The sequence below is a fragment of the Anguilla anguilla genome, chromosome 3 (genome assembly GCF_013347855.1).
Source record: "Anguilla anguilla isolate fAngAng1 chromosome 3, fAngAng1.pri, whole genome shotgun sequence".
Lineage (NCBI taxonomy): Eukaryota > Metazoa > Chordata > Actinopteri > Anguilliformes > Anguillidae > Anguilla > Anguilla anguilla.
This window is the reverse complement of record NC_049203.1, coordinates 1,227,623-1,244,909: the sequence shown is the minus strand read 5'-3', so window position 1 is coordinate 1,244,909 and position 17,287 is coordinate 1,227,623. Positions and strand designations below refer to the sequence as shown.

The 17,287-nt window shown below is 50.2% G+C and overlaps 1 protein-coding gene across 2 annotated transcripts; it reads right to left on the bottom strand.

The window, feature by feature from the left end:
* Positions 1-385: 385 nt before the first annotated feature.
* LOC118223876 (ubiquitin domain-containing protein 2-like) lies at positions 386-16,928 on the bottom strand. Of its 2 annotated transcripts, none has more exons than XM_035410894.1 (3): positions 16,689-16,928; positions 6,324-6,560; positions 386-1,439 (listed from the first exon to the last, which is right to left on the bottom strand). In XM_035410894.1, exons 1-3 carry the CDS (start codon positions 16,756-16,758, stop codon positions 1,012-1,014), a joined length of 735 nt encoding a protein of 244 aa, XP_035266785.1. In that variant the 5' UTR covers positions 16,759-16,928; the 3' UTR covers positions 386-1,011. The 2 variants fall into 2 exon arrangements, with proteins under 2 accessions (XP_035266785.1, XP_035266786.1); XM_035410895.1 differs by lacking the exon at positions 16,689-16,928 and adding an exon at positions 16,435-16,596.
* Between the last annotated feature and the right edge of the window lie 359 nt (positions 16,929-17,287).

Genomic DNA, 17,287 nt, shown 5'->3' with positions numbered 1-17,287 from the left:
CTCCATCCATCCATCCATCCATCCCTCCGTCCATCCGTACATCTGACTGCAGGCCAGCATGCGTACTGTGCCAGTCTGGTACACCCACACATTCATAAATTCATGCACTCCCACATTCATAAATTCACACATTCATTCAGTCGTACACTCCACTAATACACATTCATTCAGTCATACACTCTTACAGTCTCACACACACACACACACACACTGTGCTGGGCCCTTATACCTGGAGTCCAACAGCAGACTTGCCCAGAACTGCATATCCCAGCATGCCTCGGTGGTGAGGAGTTCACACAGTCTGTACTGTAGACGAGTTATTACTGCAGTCCTGACCACCCCCCCACCCCCACCCCTCCCCGCCCCGCCCCTGCACCCCCCACACCCCCCGGCCCACCCCCCTTCAAAGCAGAAATAAGTTGGGATCAACAGGCCCTGATTGATGCCTGCTCTCCTTGTGCTGTGAACATTTGCCCTTTCAGGAACACTGGCTCCAGAAGAAATGAGATAACGAAGGATCAGCTCGCGTGAACAGTCTTCCCTTTCAGAGGAGTAGCTGATCTGAGTAGTGAAAACTTGTCAAAGATTTTTTAAAAGTCTTTTTTAATAGTCACATGATGCCCACTTATCCCCGCTCTCTTTTACTGTTAACTTTTTAAAGACTTTTTTGGTTGTTCACTTCTCCTCAAAAACACAACAGCAACAAATAAAACACAAAGATGGGCTTCCTGAAAGCAGGTAAAAAAACAGGTGTGGGCCCCCTCCAAGCATACCCCTCCCCCCACGCCCACACCCCCTCCTGATTTCTGGTGTCCTGAGGGGGGCACGTATGCACCCACGGTTTAGAACAAAGAGAAAGGAGGGGTGTGAGTGAGGAGGAGAAGAAAGGTTCAAAAAAATAAAACGAAGCAAAATTCCAAAAAAGGCTGAAAACAGGAGTATCAGTAATAAAGTCAAAACCCTGAGCCCCGGGGTCCCGCAGTCTTGCCCCGCCCCAGCCTGTAGGGGGCGCTAGTTCTCCACGGGCGTGGGGTTCTGCGGGGGCGGGGGCGGGGGCGGGGGCTGGCTGACGATCACCTGCACCACGTAGTCCCAGGAGATGTGCAGCTCCTCCAGGCTCATCCGGTCGGTGAGCGGCCGCCCGGAGAAGAACCAGCGCTGGGCGGCGGCGGCCACGCCCTCCTGGGCCTGGAGGCGGAGCTTCATGTGCAGCACGGAGTCGGTGGAGCGCACGGGCAGCCGCAGGTCGCGCCCGCTGGAGAGGCGCAGGCGGAGCAGGCACTCCTGGCCCGAGTCCGGCGGGGGGGGCTCCGGGACGTCCCGCGCGTCCAGCTCGCTCAGCTCACTCTTCTCCTCGATCGTGTTGACGGGCGGGGCCAGGCAGTAGATGGGCACCTGATACCTGTTGCCCAGCTCGTCGTAGCACTCCGTCAGGGCACCTGGGGAAGGGGGCGGGGCCGTCAGAGGTCAGAGTGCGGCCCACATCATCATCATCTTCACACCGCGTCATCGAAAACAATCGTCGTCATCATCAAACACCACATAGACCTTTGAAAAGGATCGGTTTAAATTAGAGCTGCGCAATACTGTTTATTCTAACTTTGTTACAAGTTTATGAATTGCAAATATAGTCTTATATTCTCAAATAACATATGAGCTCACTGCAGCTTACTGAGAAACAGCAGCCTGGTACAGAGGTCCAGGGAGCTGTATTTTACTGTAATCTAATATTCTGTAATGTACTGTGTTCTGGACAGGTCACACACAGGGTCAAAGGTCAGGGGCCTTCGTCCTGATGGGAGCGCAGGCCCCTCTGGGTCGCCGCTGGGAGACGGAATGAGCTGGAAGCTTCGGGCCAGACGCAGTCTCACATCACAGCGATTAACAGAGAGGGCTCCGATTCCCCAAAAATCTTTCCCATGACTACGCTTTTCAACAAAAATACGCTTCTCACAAAAATTGAAATAAAATAAAGAATTTGCACCACAAAACAGCAGCCAGCTCCCCAGCGTGGGATCAGACATCCATCTCCATGCTCACAGCACTGACCCTTCGCTCAACTGTCTCAGATTTAAAAAGTAACCGCTTAAATCTGAGTGCCTGTCCTAATATTATGGTGGGGCGGGGCCTTGTAGAGACCACAGCTCATATAAGAAGGAGCACCTGGTGTTTTGACAGCCGTACCTAAATTCCTACTCTCTTGGCACTCTTCATCTCTCTGTAAAAATTCTGACTGTTGCTGGAAACCTTTGACCGTCATAAAGGGAGAAAAAACAACAACACAACTGGCCACTAGATGGCACCACTCCCTAATGTCTACACGCAGAGTTCTGAAGACGTTTCTCTCTTCCTGTAAAAAGCATCCCATGAGGACTAACTGCGAAGGCTCCCGCGCGTGAGCCTGAGCCTGCATCATTACCCACAGTTCCCCTTTTCACTTTCACGCTGCGCAGGGGCGTCGCCCAATCAGAGCAGAGAGGATACCGCTATTACTGTTCGCGGTACTTTCCCGCCCATCTCTGACATTTCGGAACGTTCAGAGTACGGCATTTCTCTGGGTCCCACGTGAATAATTAGATTCAACAGATGATTTCCAACCACCTATAAATCCACCGTTCATACCGAGAGGAACAGGGAATCATGGGAAGGGCCTGACATCTCTCTTATTGCACACAGTTACAGGCTCGAGCACGGTGCTGGTCTCAGCTGGCCTGAGACGGCAGGTAATGAACAGGTACACTGAGAGCAGGAGGGTCAGGGGACAGCTGTGAACTGTGTGGTCTGTCAGGTACTTTATTTATTACATTATATAGCAATTACAGTTTACTTGAACACAGGCACTCTCATAAACACACACCTGTACACACACACATACACGCGTGCGCGCGCACACACACACACTCTCACGCGCTGTATTGGAATGCTATAACTGCTCTGCGTTTATTAGCGTCTGTAACACATGCTGTGAGGTGTGTGATGTCTCTAACATCAGCTGGATGTTGGTATGCAGGCAAACAGCTGATAGAGACACAAAGGAAACATTTCAATTTCTCAGTCTTCAAATCATACAATTCCTGTTTATTCCTGTTTACGTATATAGTATTTGTCCAAATGCATGGCTTAATGCTTAATGTTTTATGTTGCTTTTAAAGCAGCAAGAGACTCACATAAACATACAAAGCACTCTCTCTCTCTCTCGCCCTCTCACACACACACACACACACACCCGCACAGACACACAACACTACTATAACTCTCAGTAATTCTTTAGCCAATCACTGCGATGCTGCCCTCTGCTCTCTCTTGCTCTCTACTGTGATGTCACAGGAGAGTGATGGCTCACTGAGGGCTCATGGGAAGGGTAGACTCCAGCCTTTAAGTGGGCTAAAAGGCACAGAGGAGATGCTTTATCTATTGCCCGTGCCCTGCCTGGCCAGGGGCTGACTGCTGGGTCGATCAGAGCCGGACTTGCAGTCTCCTGTATGCCAGGGTTCCACTGAATGCCCTCCTATCGATCAGACCTGCTAGCTGACAGGCAAGTGGCCCACAATGCACCAGTGGAAATAAGGAGAGGTGAGAAAAAAAGAGAAGAAGCATGTCACACCTCTCAGAGCTCCTCACACCTGCTCACCCTGCACAGGCATTACTGTCTGCACACAGAGAGATGAACCACACCTGACAGCTTCCTACAGCATTCAGGCATTACTGTCTGCACACAGAGCGATAAACCACGCCTGACAGCTTCCAACTGCATTCAGGCATTACTGTCTGCACACAGAGCCATGAACCACGCCTGACAGCTTCCAACTGCATTCAGGCATTACTGTCTGCACACAGAGCCATGAACCACGCCTGACAGCTTCCTACAGCAGCAAAACCACAGGGCTCTCTAAAGCACCAACATGCCCAGCACATCACCGACCGTGCATCCAATATACTGCATGCACAGAAAAGCCCTTTACCCCTGAGAGAGAGAGAGAGGAGAGAGAAAGAGAGAGAGAGGGGATATGAGAGAGGAGAGAGAAAAAGAGATGGGGAGAGAGAGAGAGAGAGAAAGTGAGAGAGAGTGGGAGAACCTGAAGGATACTGAGTGACCACCCACATCTATGGAAATAAACGGGGGTAGATGGGCAGCCAACAGGCTTCATGAACCGAACACTGCCCTGATCCTTAGGGTTTAGGGTGACAGCATTTAGACAATATTGGCACGAGAACCACACACACACATACACTCACACACACACTTTCACACAGACATCTGGATTCAGGAGACACAGTGTAAATGGAAATGTGGGCTACTGTTGCTAACAAATATATTGTTAGCAACAGTAACCATGGCAGGGGTGCGATAACCAGGTCCAGGTGGTGGATCGGGCCGACAGTGGGGGAAGGGCTGGATCGCAAATTCAACCTGAAAAACGGCTCAGTGCACATCCTGTGGCTCGGTGCACATCCTGTGGCTCGGTGCACATCCTGTGGAACTGCAGACCAGGACAGGAAGTCGCAGTGGGCTTCCCGCAGCACTCAGCAGCGTGGCGGCAGACAGAGAGCATTCTGGGAGCTCGCTCGCGAAGCTGTTGCCACGGGGACCCAACCTGCAGCACCGCTCGGCTACACGTTTAGCACGATGTGCGCTTAGCACGATGTGAGGAGCGATTGCACAATTCGGGCGTGGCTCACCTCGTCTGACCTGGACAAACCCAGAGCAGTGGAACTAGACCAAGAACAATAAAACAACAACAACAAAAGGAAAAAGAAAAAAGAAAAAAGATCGACTGAAGTCTGCACAAGAAAATGAGGGCCAGACTGACACCTGCTCCACGTTTGTTCTGTGGGGTCTGAGGTGGGGGGGGGGGGGGTATGTGTTTATCTGTGGGGTTCTGCGGTGGGGGGGGGGGGTATATGTGTTTATCTGTGGGGTCTGAGGTGGGGGGATGTGTGAGTTTATCTGTGGGTGTGGTGCTTTGAGGAGTCCTTCCAGACAGACAGGAAGTCACTGCAACGGGACACGCCCACAATTACAATTTAGTGCAGTAAAGGAAGACAGGGGAGGAAAGCTGTTAAAATGTGACCTCATCTGCAGCACTGTCTCCTTTAAAAACAGAGCTTGTTCAGGAATAACAAATGCCTTCGCCAGGGCTGAGAGGCATTAATATTCATAACTTATATCTCCTGCTTCAGCACTTCAATCCGCTTCAAACCCTTCAGCGTGAAGCAATAAAACACTCAGAATTCAGAATAAAATTTACAGCACACGAAGCCGTCACGTGCTCCAGAGTAAAGTTTCTGAACTACAGAAGGCCCCGGCGATATAAACAACGACGCCGTAACACAGCCAAAAATCCCAAAACTCAGTCAGCTCCGCTCCAGTGACATACAACCTCGGAAAATACACGTTTTCCTCTTGCAATGCAAATATTAGAGAAACCGCTCGGGGAATGGGATAGAATATCTTTCAGCATCGCCAACCTGCATGACTACATTAGGGCCTGACTGAGGGATTCTGGGAACTTAGGGGCAATACTAACTTATGCTTTCCAGTCACACAGTCTGGATTTATGCATTAGCATATCAGGTAAGCCTCAGGCAGGGGAATCAAAATCTCCCAGCACACCTAACTCCACCCCAGAAGAGCCCCTTAGCCCCTTAGCCCCTTCACCTGAAGGTACCTGCTCCCATGCTAAGGGGGCAAAGACTGCTTTCCCCAATCTCAGTGGAGCAGATATAGACAGATGCAGACAGGTGGAGCAGGTATAGATAGGTGTAGCAGGCGCAGAAAGGTGTAGCAGGTATAGACAGGTACAGACAGGTATAGGCAGGCGCAGAAAGGTGGAGCAGGTATAGACAGGTATACACAGGTGTAGCAGGCGCAGAAAGGTGTAGCAGGTATAGACAGGTACAGACAGGTATAGGCAGGCGCAGAAAGGTGTAGCAGGTATAGACAGGTGTAGCAGGTGCACACAGGTACAGACAGGTGTAGCAGGTGTAGCAGGTATAGACAGGTACAGAGCCCCTTAGCCCCTTAGCCCCTTCACCTGAAGGTACCTGCTCCCATGCTAAGGGGGCAAAGACTGCTTTCCCCAATCTCAGTGGAGCAGATATAGACAGATGCAGACAGGTGGAGCAGGTATAGACAGGTGTAGCAGGTGCACACAGGTGTAGCAGGTGTAGGCAGGCGCAGACAGGTACAGACAGGTACAGACAGGCGCAGACAGGTACAGGCAGGCGCAGACAGGTACAGACAGGTGTAGGCAGCTGCAGACAGGTACAGACAGGTGTAGCGGACCCCGGCGGACCCCGGCGGACTCCGGCGGCGGCAGTACCGTGCGGCAGCGTGATGCTCGCCCCGTCGATGATGGCCTGCGCCAGCTCGTGGTCGCCGCTCTCGAAGGCGTGGGCGGCGGCCTTGAGCGCGTCCCAGATCTCCTTGCGGCCCTCGAAGGCCGGCGCCGTGTCCCAGAATTCATCGCGCTTGCTCCGCAGCTGCCCGTCCGTCATGGGGTAGTCGCTCTTCCATTTGGGCTTGTCCCGCTTCAGGGGCTGGTTCCGCCCCAGAGCCACTGCAACGGGGTGGGGGGGGGGGGGGGGGGGGGGGCAGGGGGGGCACAGCCATTAAAACACACTCATAACCCACATAACTGGGCTCTGTTAGCATCAGCACAGTTAATCAGGGAATCTTACAGGGAGTAGCTGAGTTACAGGACATGGCAAATACTTCCTGTTTCCTGTGAGAAAAGCAAGGCTTTCTGTAGTGCAGTGTGAGAGGGATGGTACTGGCGTGAGCGTGTGTGTGTGTGTGTGTGCGTGCGTGTGAGCCAGCATGAGTCTCCTTTTCCCTTCCCTCACCCAACACTGATACCCTACAGATCATCGCTACAGAAACACACACACATACACACACACACACACACACACGCACACCAGAACACTGTCACTGTGACCGGTGCACAGGGATGTGCAGTAATGTGTCTGAGTGGGTGGATGGAGATGGATTTCGATACAGGATATCAGTTTCATTACAAATGCAATTATAATGAGCTGGAGAAACAAACCCAGCTCCCCGATACCAGCCCGCATGAGGTAGCTAACAGCTAACCCGCCATCGTGGCCCTGCCTGCACGGACAGCAGCACCTCCCAGTGTAATCACACTACATTACCGCCATTTAGCACCTCCCAGTGTAATCACACTACATTACCGCCATTTAGCACCTCCTAGCCTAATCACGCTACATTACCGCCATGTAGCTCCTCCTAGCCTAATCACGCTACATGACATTTCTTTCTCAAGGCTACAGCCCAGTTCCTTGCCCATTATACCCCACTGTCTGTCTCTGAGAGGAGAGGTGTAACAGCGCTACACGCAGCTGCCATTAGAGACGAGACTGGAGCAATAGCCTCTCGCTGTGTCTGCCAGCCTTCGCCACACACCCCTGCTTCTCCAGACAAACCCCAGCGCTCCGGGGCCACTCCCACCGGAAGCACATTCCGGATTGGGAATTCAGCACTACCACAGGGGCAGGCCACATCTCCTGAGAGAGAGAGCCACACACACACACACACACACACACACACACATATACTACACACACACAAACAGACACACACACATACATTATATACGGGAAGACCTGTTCCTGTTTCAGCGTGACAATGCGCTCAGGCACACAGTGAGGTCCATATATAAATGGTTTTGTCCAGATCGGTGTGGAAGAACTTGACTGGCCTGCACAGAGCCCTGACCTCAACCCCATCCAACACCTCTGGGATCAATTGGAAAGCCAACTGCAAGCCAGGCCTAATCAGTGCCCAACCTCACTAATGCTCTTCTGGCTGAATGATAGTAAATCCCTGCAGCAATGCTCCAACATCTAGTATAAAGACTTCCCAGAAAGTTGGAGGTTGTTATAGCAGCAAAGGGTGGACCAACGCCATATTAATGCCCATAATTTTGGATGAGATGTTGAATGTCAGATGTAGACATACTTTTGACCATGTAGTGTATACTACATGTACACATGTACACACACACGCACACACACAGATATAGACACACACGCACACACACACGCATACACATACACACACACACAGATATAGACACACACACACGCACACACGCACACACATACACACGCACACACATACGCACACACACTTTCCTGTCATATGCACCAGGGGTTAGAGTGAGAACAGTGCTACTCCTAATAGGACCCCTTGGGTGGCTTCATCAGGAAATTAAACCCACAGAGTACCTCGAGTTTTTTTTTTACCGAATGCAAATTAAACGTGTATTTCCACGCGTTGCGTGTGTCAGCAGTTACCTCTCTCCGAGGTTTTGCTTTCCTGTCTGGGGCACATCTGCATGCGCTGATGCGCAGGGGACGTTCGCGAGGAAAATCTGCATCTTTTCCAGGCGAGTTCCAAACCTGCAGAGCCGCCAGCCTGGCCCAGGCCCTCCCGGGTCCCGTACACCACCACAGAGCCCGGATCACGCTCCAGCAGAACCCTCGAACCTCACACCGTCTCTTTAATTCAATCAGCATCTGGCGGCCAGACGGGCGTGACTGAGGGACAGGAGCGCTGGGTCACACCGTCCCCACAAGTCAGATTGTGTGAAACCGCCGTCAGGCTGAGCTGATTCTTCCCACGCTGTCAGTGAGCTTCACTGTCTGTCACATTCAGCACTGCCACAACACACACACACACTCACACACACATACCTGGACACACACCCACACACATACCTGAACACACACACACACACACACACACACACACATACCTGGACACACACACCCACACACATACCTGAACACACACACACACACACACACACATACCTGAACACACACACACACACGGACACACCCACACACATACCTGAACACCCACACACACACACACGGACACACACACCCACATACATACCTGAGCACACACACACACACACAGACGCACACACCCACACACATAGTTACACAACTTGCTAGTTTAGCTGATTCATGTCTGTTAGCCTACAGCTACACCATACACCAGGTCCCCACAAACCCTTTAAAATTCAGGTCTCCATGCAGCACACAGCTCAAGGCTGTTCAGTTGATATGTGCCTCAATGTTCTTATGTGACATGCATAATTTATTAAACATGTATAACTGAATCTCTGGTGATGCCCCATCAAACTCCTTCCCCAGGTTACATTAAATGACTACAGACTGTAGGAAATGTAGTGAATCTCTGGTGGTGTTCCACCAAATTCCTTCCCCAGGTCACTTGTCAAAGACAGCAGTTTGGGGAAAATGTTGAGATGTGATTCTGAGACTATTCTGGCCGCCCACCAGGGATGAGTCTTTCCATCTCCAAATCCACAAAAAAAAACCCAAACACACATGGTACTACAGACAGTGGCTCCTGAACCATCCCAGCAGGAGAACAGGAAAAGGCCGGAGGACTCTATATCAACAGGGTCAGATGGCACAGGAAGTGATGTAAGACAGAAACCTGTGCGATAAACAAATTGGGCCCACGCAACCACGAGGACACTGACGAATAACTGATTCAGCGAGAGCTCTGGACAGGAAGTGACTGGAGATGCGTGTCAGTAAAAGTGCTGAACTAGTTAGCAGCGTGTCCTGTTTTCACTCAGTCATGTGACTGAATCATCATCAGCTCTGCGATTGGCCCTAATCAGAATAGAGACACACTGTTCATAGAGACGGGAGTCCTGTCTTGTCGTTACTGTTAAGACGAACAAAGTTCAGCTGCATCCACACACGGCCAATCGAAACGAATGCTAGCTGCAGTAGAACAACGTTCGGAACTGTAATGTCTTTGGACTGATAGCCAGTTTTACGATGGAGACCATCCCAAAAAGTGTAAGTCTTCCGGAGAGAACGCGTTTCAGTGCGTATGTGCCCAGGTTTGAGGACAATGAGCTGGGCAGGCCAATCTATCTTTCCTCCAACAGCACCAACACAGGCACGCACACACACACAGACACACACACACACACACACTCTATACACGCACACACACACACACAGACACACGCACACGCACACACACAGACACACACACACACACACTCTATACACGCACACACACACAGACACACAGACACACGCACACACACACAGACACACACACACTCTATACACGCACACACACACACACACACGCACGCACACACACAGACACACACACACACACACTCTATACACGCACACACACACACGCACACACAGACACACACACACACACACTCTATACACGCACACACACACAGACACACACACAGACACACAGACACACTCTATACACGCACGCACACACACACACACTCACACGCACGCACGCACACACACACACACACACACACACACACACACACACACACACACACACACACACACACACACTCTATACACGCACACACACACACCAGCTAACACACATTTCTGAGTGGCATGCAGGAAGTCCATGCGCTTATGAACGCCCGAGGCAGCTGTGATTCAGCCCATGTTAAACTGTAATAGGCTACATTAAATGTGTCAGAAGATGGATGGGCTCTACACACTTATACAAGAGTAATAAAGTGGAAAATCAAAGGTCCATTCATCTGCAGCCATCTCCCAGCATTCACACTCTGGATCTGCATCGCCATTCATCTGCGCTAAGCCTCACAGAAACACAGGTTATCAATCAGCCATAAGGGCTTAGCCTTCTCATTCCCCCCCACACTACCACTAGTACATCACCAGTGTCTAACACTTTAAGATCAGCTGCAATAGGCCAAAACGGTCGTCAGGGGTTTGTGGGAAATGTAGTCTCTTGGACCGCACACTTCTGGCCCACAGCACCTATGCTGGAGTGACAGCCAGTAAGTAGTTTAGAACTCGGGGGCAGGCTGAAATGGTGCCACGTCTTTGGAAGGTTAAAATGTGTGGATTTCTGTTTCACAAGAACCCAAATGACCACCATCTGGATGCACAATTTAAAGAGCCAGTCTCTCCCCGAAAAGCAAGTGACTGTAACTGTACTGTGTGTGCGTGTATAGAGTGTGTGTGTGTGTGTGTGTGTGTGTGTGTCTGGGTGTGTGTGTGTGAGTGTGTATGTGTGTGTGTGAGTGTGTGCATGCATGCATGTGTGTGTGTGTGTGTGTGTGCGTGTGCATGCATGTGTATGTGTACTGAATGACCTCTCCTGTGCCCAGAAACCTGGATAATTACTGCAGTGTAATTGGCAGTGGGGACTGATACTACGTCATTTCTCTGTCCTCAAACCCTGCAGTGTCACACTCATTTCACACAGTTTCACACTCATTTCACTGTTTCAGAGAGTCACAGCCCTGTGTTGTGATGAGAGACAAACAGCTGGAGTTTAGAGAGCACAAACTGCACTGCACACACACATGCACGCACGTACACACACACACACACACACACACACACAGGGATATATGATCAGGCCTAAGACCTAGGCTGTTTTCAAACCATCCTGGTTTCAGTAAAAGGCCACATCACTGCATTATTTATCTTAGGGCTGAAAAGAAAAATCAATAAGAACTGTCCTTCGAACACGTTTTATTTAGTGGGCCCAGCAAACAGCCTTGACTTCACGCTAACGTTCTGTGTGCTGAACATACAACAGCATTGCCCAGTTCGGCTAACCTGAGACTGTCCACTTTAACATCTATCCACAGCAAACCTGCCTGGCAGCTCACCTAAGACAGCTGCAGACGTCCAGTAGGCCCCTGTGGGATGCTTTCAACATTTCAAATAAAACTGTAAATATGTTCATAATGCTGAGGCACTAGATTTTCCCTCCTATGAATATTTAAAGCTGAAGGAGAAGGAGCTGCTTAACTGGCCACACACACACACGCACGCACGCGCACGCACGCGCACGCACGCGCACACACACACACACACACACACACACACACACATACACAAACAGAGTGTATTACTGAAAGTCTGTCTGTGGTTTAAAGGGTTGCGTTGACCCCCCCCCCCCCCCCCCACACTTCCTCACAGCGACGAAGCCAACAGGAAACCGGACCCCTGCTGCTGCAGCTCAGGGGCGCACCACAGACCTGCTGCAGCTCAGGGGCGCACCACAGACCTGCTGCAGCTCAGGGGCGCACCACAGACATGCTGCAGCTCAGGGGCGCACCACAGACCTGCTGCAGCTCAGGGGCGCACCACAGACCTGCTGCAGCTCAGGGGCGCACCACAGACCTGCTGTAGGTCAGGGGCGCACCACAGACCTGCTGCAGCTCAGGGGCGCACCACAGACCTGCTGCAGCTCAGGGGCGCACCACAGACCTGCTGCAGCTCAGGGGCGCACCACAGACCTGCTGCAGCTCAGGGGCGCACCACAGACCTGCTGTAGGTCAGGGGCGCACCACAGACCTGCTGTAGGTCAGGCTGACACCTGAGAACCTTCTACACACAGGCACGCACACACATACACACAGTTATAACACACACATGCACACAACTTCACAACACGCACGCACATAAACACACACACACACTGCTACAACACACACACACACACACACACAGGTCCCTGAACATGCAAATTAGCCCACAGCATCTCACACTGAGCAAAGGCAGGTATCATGCACTCAGGTGACCAGAGGAACGCAGGTATTCGGGAGAGTCCTGTCAATCACAGCTGAGACAGTCACCCCACAGGGAGATTAACACCCCTGCTGTGCTCAGTGCTGAAATATCACCAATCACTGACCCGTCATGACAGGGGAGTCCTGAGAGACTCTTAAAGGGCCTGATCACCCAAAAATAAAATAAAGCTATACTTCCACCAACCTGGCGTGCCATCTAACCATCCAGATAGTTTTGCTGAGATTCTGCAAGTTTTCTGGATATACATTGCAGCTCCCCCTGATACTACAAAGCTTTGTTGCACTCAACACTTCCAAAAAATTTTATTTGAAAAACTCAAAAGCAATGTCTCTACACAGTACATATATAGCGCCACGCTTACTCACGAACATCCACAGGTCCTGTTGTGCATTGGTTTAATTGAAAACTACTTTCTACAGAAGTACGCCAACTCTGTCTATCCACGCAAAGTCCCAACCAAATCACGGCAGTTTTAAGGATGTTGACACTGCACCCCCGGAATACTGGCCTGCTTCAGTTGGGACCTTTAAAACCAGATTTTCTCAAACAAACTGAATCCAGGGATAAAGCGGAGGAGATGAAAATGGGAGAAAGTCCTCAGCGTGAAATAAATCACAGCGAGAGCTGCAAATATTTCAACTTCCTTTCCCTCATCCAGCGCCTCCTGGGAAGGGCAAGGATACGCACATTTAAACATCATTCTGCACTCCCAGCATGCCTTGCAACGGTATTACATTTGGGCTTCTAACCACACAGAATGAAAACCTCTCTGCTTATCTCCACACAGTTTGAGCCGAAGCGAATCTCGCAGGCAGAGAGCCTGGCTGCTGGGAAAGTACCGCAGGAGTGACACCACGTCGTCTCAGTTTGTTCGCTCTCAAAGCGTCCCACTCCTGAACGTCCACAGTGAAGTAGAACAAACACAAAGAGGAGGAAAGTCGTGGCCTTGCAAAGTGACAAAGTACAAAAGGAGGGAGCTGGAAAGATTCAGAGTGAAGAAGCGTAGGATCCCTCTGGCTTTTCAGCCTGCTGAGTGGCGATGCTCTGCCAGGGCCCGTGTCTTACAGCAGTGATCAGGCTGTAATCAGCGGTGGGGGGGGGGGGGCAGGTTCTGTTCTGTATCCCTGGGGAAACTTTAGCCATTTCCTACGTTTATGAATTTCAAAAGAAACACCATGACTTCTGCTGGCCAAGTTATTTCAAGAATTTCCAGTGTATTTTGTTTTTGGAGGGGCGGGAGGGGGGGGGGGGGGGGGGTGAGTCATTCCATGCCAAATACACAGTCTTCTACTCAATCAAACCCAGACTATGCTGCTGTAAATAATTAACTCACACAATTTATTATTTTACCGCATTTTACCTTTGATTTGGGACTCAGAAGACATCAAATTAGCACTGAGAGCTGAGTGATACGAGCTGAGCCCTCCTCAAAGAAGAAATGTGTGATTGATGATGTAAAGCTGTAGGTTAGAACCTCAAAACGAGTCCCTAAAATTCCACTCCACCCAGCTGCTCTGTGCAGAGGCCGGACCAGTGCAGGACGTCTCTCAGTGTGGAGCGGAACTGGGCGAGGGCTAAGGTGTGGTGAGGAAGAGGAGGATGAGGAGGATCTTCAGCAGACGCTGAGCTGAGCCACACCCCGCTGTGTGACTGTAGCGAGGGCAATTACCTGCGCTTCCGTGCAGACCTGCGCCGATCGATAAAGAGCCCTGACATTCAGACAAGGACCGAGACGAGGCAGAAGATCCCTGCTACACACACAGCTCAATCTGCTGCTCGCTGGACAAAATATTCACACAAGCTGCAACCAAAGTTTATAAAAGATGAGCTTAAAATATATGAATGTTATGGTGCATTTCCCTTATTGGCAGACTGATGCTGTGTCTTATGCACCCTAACTCTAAAGCGTTGCCAAGACAGCACTAACACACTTTGGAAGTACAGAGGTCTGCTGTCTGTTGCCGTCCCAACTGTACTCCCAAAAATGGACCTGTCCAAAAACATTATGCAAACTATGCAGCGCGTGGTCAGCCCAAATCGTGTTTGCTGTAGCTGGTACCAGACGAGACTTCCTGTTCTGCAACTGACTTCCTGTGCATCTGTAAGAACACAAAGCATGGCAAGGAACAGTTCAGCCATCAGAGAAGGGCTGAAAGAGTGGATTTGTTTCATTTCCTCTTAGTGAATACTGGGGATGTGTTTGAGGAAAGATTCCCTCTCTGTGAATTGTGGGGATGTGTGTCAGTAAAGACTCCCTCTCTGTGAATTGTGGGGATGTGTGTCAGTAAAGACTCCCTCTCTGTGAATTGTGGGGATGTGTGTCAGTAAAGACTCCCTCTCTGTAAATTGTGGGGACGTGTGTCAGTAGAGACTCCCTCTCTGTGAATTGTGGGGACGTGTGTGAGAGGAAAGGTCACAGAAGAGGATCTTAGGCACTGAACAGGACCTCTAACGGCCATGACTGTGAAACATGACCTAAGCAGTGAACACAGAGATGCCTTTTGGTGTTTACACTTGGTAGCTCCAAAACTGAGACTGAGATACTGACACTGACACTGACATTCACACACACATACACATTCACACACACGCACACACACGCACTGCACAATACCATGCTCAAACAGACCAACCAAGTAATGCAGGTTTTCAGTATCCCTTTTCACAATAAACAGGTAAAAGGCTCTTGTGTTTTGTGTTGTTGAAGTCGTTACATCAAAATCTACCAATCTACCGCTTTCCATTAAAAACATCCATTATTTTTAATGTCACCACAGGGGGAGTTTGGCGGCAGCAGCTCAACCTCTCTGTTCAGTAGAAGCACAATAAACAGCCCATATTGCAGCTGTGTGTAACCCAGGACACAACGGAGAACTTCACACACGCACATATCGACTGCAGCAGGAACGACACGTGACCAAAACACCAAGAGAACAATAAAACCTCCACAAAGCACTTTTACACCTAAGAGGCAGGCAGTGTCGTATAACGGTTAGGGAACTGTTCCTTGAACACAGAGTTTGCAGGTTCCATTCCCAGATGGGGCATTGCAGCTGTACACTTCAACAAGGCACTTATCCTGCACTGCCACACTAAAAATATAAAACAATAACTGGATTTTATGTTAAATGCAGCAGCGTATATCACCTAATATAGCCTCTGTTAAATATCTCCAATGTGACGCCCGTATGTTTTAATTAGACCCACCATAAAACTGAGACCCGTTTTGACATCTGCAGCTGGGAGATGAACGTGTTCTGCCAAGAGCATCGTCTGCAGCTCGTAGCAAACATACTGCAAAAATAGCTGGTGTTGCAGGGTTGTGTTTCCAGCTCCGCTCTTGTTTACGCTGAAGTTTGGGGAGCTGTAACTGCGCTGCAGCAGCGACACCACTTCCTGATTTCAGCGAAGGCAAACATCGCTCCTCACTGCATCTATCATCAATAATTCGCGCTGGCAAACGTTTCATGTGTCAGCTGTTTATTTAATATCGCTTATGTATAACAAAGCACACCCCCCCCCCCGGCTTTAATCGCACAACACTACGAGAAACTACCGCTGCCGAAGCGTTTTGTTTTTGTCACTGCATGATCTATACTGAAAGCGATCGATTTCCTTATCAATAAAACTATGCCACCGTACACGCTCCACTTCTGCACGACGTCACCGTGCACCGCGAATCCAACACAGTAACCCACATTCAGCATGCAGGCTAACTGTTTCATCGTACAGGAGGAAACAGGAAAACGACTTGTTCGATAAAGACAAAAGAAAACGGGAGCCCACCGTGCATCTTCCCGCATGACCATCGCAGGAACCCAGCGAGGAAGAGAAACTCTGTCCGTTACCGGAGCACCAGGCCCGGTCGTAACAGGCTACCGTAATCTGAAAGCAATGTTGCAAGCGATCAAGCAATAACGGAAAAACCACGACCGAAGAAGACTAGAGGCGGCAAGGCGGGTACAAAAAGAAACTGTCTTGACCACAAACCTATCCTAACAACTAAATGTGATCCCGCGTGTGCGTGTGCCGTTTCCTACCTCCGGTTCCGTCTGAATTTTCGTTTAAACTGCCCGAAGAATCATGATGACTGCCCACACAACCACCCATGGGTTTACCGACTGCCCCGCGGACCCTCTTGTCTTCTTTCCCCCTTCCTCAACTCTCTTCCTCTCAGAATAGAAACTGACACAGCGCTAGCATCAGCTGGGAAGAGGCGGGGTGTGTACACACACACACACACTGCACACTGCACACATCATCACAAGGTGACCGTTTCTCATGTAGAAATCGGGGAGACTACTGGCAGGCGAGTCGTCAACCGTCTTCCTGGGAACGTTCGTGATACAATTCCCTCACTTCACATTTCAGCTTCCTTCTCCGAACAGTACCTCTAATCTCCCTTAAATTGTCCAAGGACAGTATATAAATCTTGCAGAAAAAGAACGGCTAGTCTACATTTCTGCCTTTACAATAAAAAAGTGTCTAGCGTCATAATGCCAAATAATGAAATTAAATATATTTATTTTAGAAATACAGTTTCGTTATATGTGTCTACTTATACGTGTTGCTATGGCCCGGATTAGGCTGTACTGTACATAATGCCTACGGAGTGACACTACCACCACAGCAGTCAGGC

Excerpts from the sequence above, each read along its gene's own strand:
- LOC118223876 (XM_035410894.1), bottom strand. The coding sequence starts at position 16,758 with ATGGGTGGTTGTGTGGGCAGTCATCATGATTCTTCGGGCAGTTTAAAC. Across the intron at positions 6,561-16,688 it reads AAATTCAGACGGAACCGGAG|TGGCTCTGGGGCGGAACCAG; the intron begins GTAGGAAACGGC and ends ACCCCGTTGCAG. Across the intron at positions 1,440-6,323 it reads GAGCATCACGCTGCCGCACG|GTGCCCTGACGGAGTGCTAC; the intron begins GTACTGCCGCCG and ends CCCCTTCCCCAG.